Source organism: Onychostoma macrolepis, chromosome 01, assembly GCF_012432095.1.
Source record: "Onychostoma macrolepis isolate SWU-2019 chromosome 01, ASM1243209v1, whole genome shotgun sequence".
Classification (NCBI taxonomy): Eukaryota; Metazoa; Chordata; class Actinopteri; order Cypriniformes; family Cyprinidae; genus Onychostoma; species Onychostoma macrolepis.
In genome coordinates this window covers 47577277-47581209 of record NC_081155.1, presented here as the reverse complement: position 1 = coordinate 47581209, position 3933 = coordinate 47577277, and the positions used below count along the sequence as shown (strand labels likewise).

Below are 3933 nucleotides of genomic sequence, written 5' to 3'. Positions count from 1 at the left end.
AATGAAAAGAAACTGAGCATAGTAGAATTATTTTTTTTTTTCCCTGTTGTACCGGAATCGTATCGAACCGTGACCCCCGAACCGAGGTACGTGCTGAACCATGACATCTGTGTACCGTGCCACCCCTAATATATATAATAAATTGTTTACTGCAAAATAAGAAGAACGGAAGTTTTGTGTTTTTGGTGACTGTACAACTCATATTGTCATCAAGAAAGAGAGGAGAAATGTTTATGTTTTTAATTATTTTTCTTGAACAGATACAAACAATCTGATGTGCAACACAATCATAAACATCAGAAATGCTTCTGCGATGCAGCAAACCCTCAATGTGTGTCAAGAACATGGTTGCGAGAGGCTGTGGGTGAGTTTATCTGAAAGCAGAAGTGAGAGGATGTGGGATCCACAATTAGACTGTAGAAGAGAAGAGCCTGCTGATCTCTTAGATCACAGGGTGCGTCTCAATCAATTTCTAGGCCTTTCCCAACATCCAAGGCACATACAATTCCCACAATGGATCTACTGTAATGTTGTCACTCATGTCAGTGTGATTTCTGTGATGAATACAGAATTAAGGGGTCATATGATGCTATTTTAAAGATCATTATTTTGCGTATTTGGTGTAACAGAATATGTTGTCATGCTTTAATGTTCAAAAACACATTACTTTTCTAATATTGTACATTACTGTAGTTCCTCTATGCCCAGCCTCCCTCAAACGCGTCGTTTTCTACAAAGCCCATCCCCTGGACAAGTGCAGTATGCTCTGATTGGCCAGCAGACACAACGGTGCATTGTGATTGGCCGAAGACCACAAGCGCGCATCGGGAATGTTAACACCTCTTACCATAATCGTGAGTTTCTGCTCGACTGGCCAGTGTGAACAGAACACAGTACATCTTTGTTTGTCATTTTCTCGCTGCTAGTAATAAGCAGAGAACAGAGAATATCATGTTTCTAAACGTGATCGTAAAGAAGACGCGTTACTCTACAGTGCAAGTCAATAGCAAATGCTTAAACAAATACTAAAACATAGATAAAGTGACTACTTCAGAAGCACCAGATTGTCATAGCAAAGTCAGAATTTACCTTTTTTTGTTTTTAGAAATAGCCTTTGTTCAAAGCCAGCCCTGTGCTCCCCTAGGCTTACAAAACTGTTATCCATAAAATACATTGCACAAATCTGAACATTTGGGTTGTGTTGTTCTGCTGTAAGTAAATCTTAACCAATGATTCCTAATTGTATCTTCTTCCAGAAGGCCAAATAAAGTGCTTTTGCTTTCGCATAGAAACAAACAGCGTCTCCTTGACATGGCTGCATCAACACTACTGCGGTTACTGAAACCACGCCTTCTTTCTTTGCGTGAACATTTGGGCTGCATTACGCAAATATTTCCACATCGTGATGTAAACATGTGGGGGCGTGTTTGAATGAGGCGTTTTAGCCCGGTCTGGATCAGCCTTCTCTTTTACTGATGTATTATCTGCCTTGTGTGTTTATACAGCATGTTTCTCTGCATATCTCTCACACAGATCACAAGATACATATCAGCTCTGTCTGCAGTGCAGCTGGGTGGAACCGCTGCAGAGAATAAGGAAGCGGAAACATGAGAGAGATAATTGGAGGATGTGGACCTGTAATAATAATGATTTACACTGTATTCAAGGTTCACATTTCATCAGTTCTTGATCTGTTCAGTTCACTTTTCCTCTGAATATCTTTGTGACTGAAGTCAATCTGGAATGAGGGCCATCATCATCAACAACATCACCATCTTCATCACTCTCTGTCTGATCTCAGGTCAGTTTTTTACTGGTCAACCTGGTCAAATAAGTTTTTTATGTTATATGGTCCAGATTTATTATACATATAATAACCCAGTGCAGATGAACTTGTGTTTGGCAGGTCAAGGACTTTGTTTCAGTGTGATTGGCTGCACTGGAGGGAGTTTAATGTTCAAGTGCACATACAAGTCCAATGATCAGCATAAAGTAAAGTATTTCTGCAGAAACAGAGACTGTACGACAGGAATCAGTACTGAGACTTGGCGCCGCTGGGTTAATAACGGGAGATTCGCTCTGTATGACGATGAAAACAGCAGATTTTTCACAGTGTTTATCAGGAACCTCAGCAGAGATGATGATGGGGAATACACATGCGGAAACAATCAGAAATGGAAACATGATGTTGTGGTACAATTGAACAGTGGTATGTATGATACTTTATAGTTTACTAATTAACTGTTATATTTAATAATTAAAGGTGCACTAGGGAGATTTATTTTATTTTTTTGGTAAAAATAAATAACTGCACGTGCATAAGCCATGATTCAAAACTGTCTGCTTGCCTTAACCTAATTTAAAATAGTAAGCTTACAATATTGATTCATAATTTGAGCTGTCAAATCAGATTATACAGGGAAAATGTCATCTTTGCGTCATTCGTGTCATGAATTTTTCCATTTGTGGCATTGATGTTTCCATGTTAATGTCTCTTGTGTAAAAATAAAAAAAAGATCATTCAGATGACATTTTTCTGGATATAGGCCTTGTATGCTGTACATTTTCTTTCAATACCTTGATGTAGAATGAAAAATTCTCATACATAAAAACTAATGTAAAAAAAAAAAAAAAAAGCCTGCTAGGAAACCGACATTTTTGACAGTTCGCCAGTGCACCTTTAATAATACAAATTATATTTCAAGATTTCAGTGATTTTAAATCATTTTCAGACTCTTCTTCTTGTGGGATGTCTGTTATCCGATCTGCATATATTGGTCAAACGATCACTTTCCGCTGTAAATATGATCATAAGTTTAAAACACACACCAAAGTCTTCTACAGAGTGAACGTGGATCCTGTGCATGTGCTGAACAGCTCTCAATCATCACAATCATCTGAGGAGAAGTTCATCCTGACTGACAGACAGAAAGATCATTTTACTGTGACCATCAGAGACATTTCTGCAGAGGATGATGGAGTTTATTTATGTGGAGTGGAGAGAGACGAATCAGATAAACGACCTTCAGAAACATCAATTACTCACATCACCTTCATTAAAGAGATTGAGCTGAATGTTTCTAGTGAGTTTTGATTCTTATTAATGAAAAAAAAATCCTTACAAATCCTCTGAATAAGAAATGTAAATCCATTTTGACTTTTAATAATGTAATTTTAAATGAATACATTTTGTTTTACAGGTCCAATAACTTCTGTTCTAGTTCAAGTCTACATCAGTAAAGCAGTCTTCATCATGTGTAAATTTCCGCAAGAATTCAAAGGAAACATGAAATTTATCCACATAAAAGCATCACAGAAGTTTTTTCTTGATGTACAAAATCAATGGGTCCATCGTGACAAAGTGCACATGTATGATGATACCAGTGAAGGACTTTTGAAGGTTTTTATCAGTGATTTAACCGCAGCTGATGAAGGAATATACAGGTGTGGAGTGAATATCGCTCACAGTTTTCTGTTCATGGAGATCAAATTGAAGCTCAATCAAGGTAAAGAGCTTCTGTGAGGAGATTGTTTTGGTCACTTTCTAGCTGTTAAAATGAGAAAAGATTTGATCAGAGATGGGTAACGAAGTACATTTACTCCGTTACATTTACTTGAGTAATATTTTAGAAAAATGTTACTTTTAAGAGTAGATTTAAAGATGGGTACTTTTACTTTAACTCGAGTATATTTCTAACGGAAAAAAAAAAAAAAAACGTACTTTTACTTCGCTACAATGGGTGACGTTCCTCTTGTTACTTAATTTTTCTGCATTACATGTTAACCTCTTAACTGTCACCGTCCACCCTGTGGGACGCCTACCTTTACTTCACTATTTTACAATTAAATCCTAATCTAATCATGACAAACTATATATCGTTGGAAAGGTCTAAGACTCCTAAATAGGTAATTTACCACTTTTTCTGTTAAAAA

General features: G+C 36.9%; 1 protein-coding gene across 1 annotated transcript; it reads left to right on the top strand.

The window, feature by feature from the left end:
- Positions 1-355: 355 nt before the first annotated feature.
- On the top strand, positions 356-3556 carry LOC131548736 (polymeric immunoglobulin receptor-like). The gene is made up of 3 exons (XM_058790235.1): positions 356-2209; positions 2733-3083; positions 3201-3556. Exons 1-3 carry the CDS (start codon positions 1744-1746, stop codon positions 3521-3523), a joined length of 1140 nt encoding a protein of 379 aa, XP_058646218.1. The 5' UTR covers positions 356-1743; the 3' UTR covers positions 3524-3556.
- Positions 3557-3933: the final 377 nt, after the last annotated feature.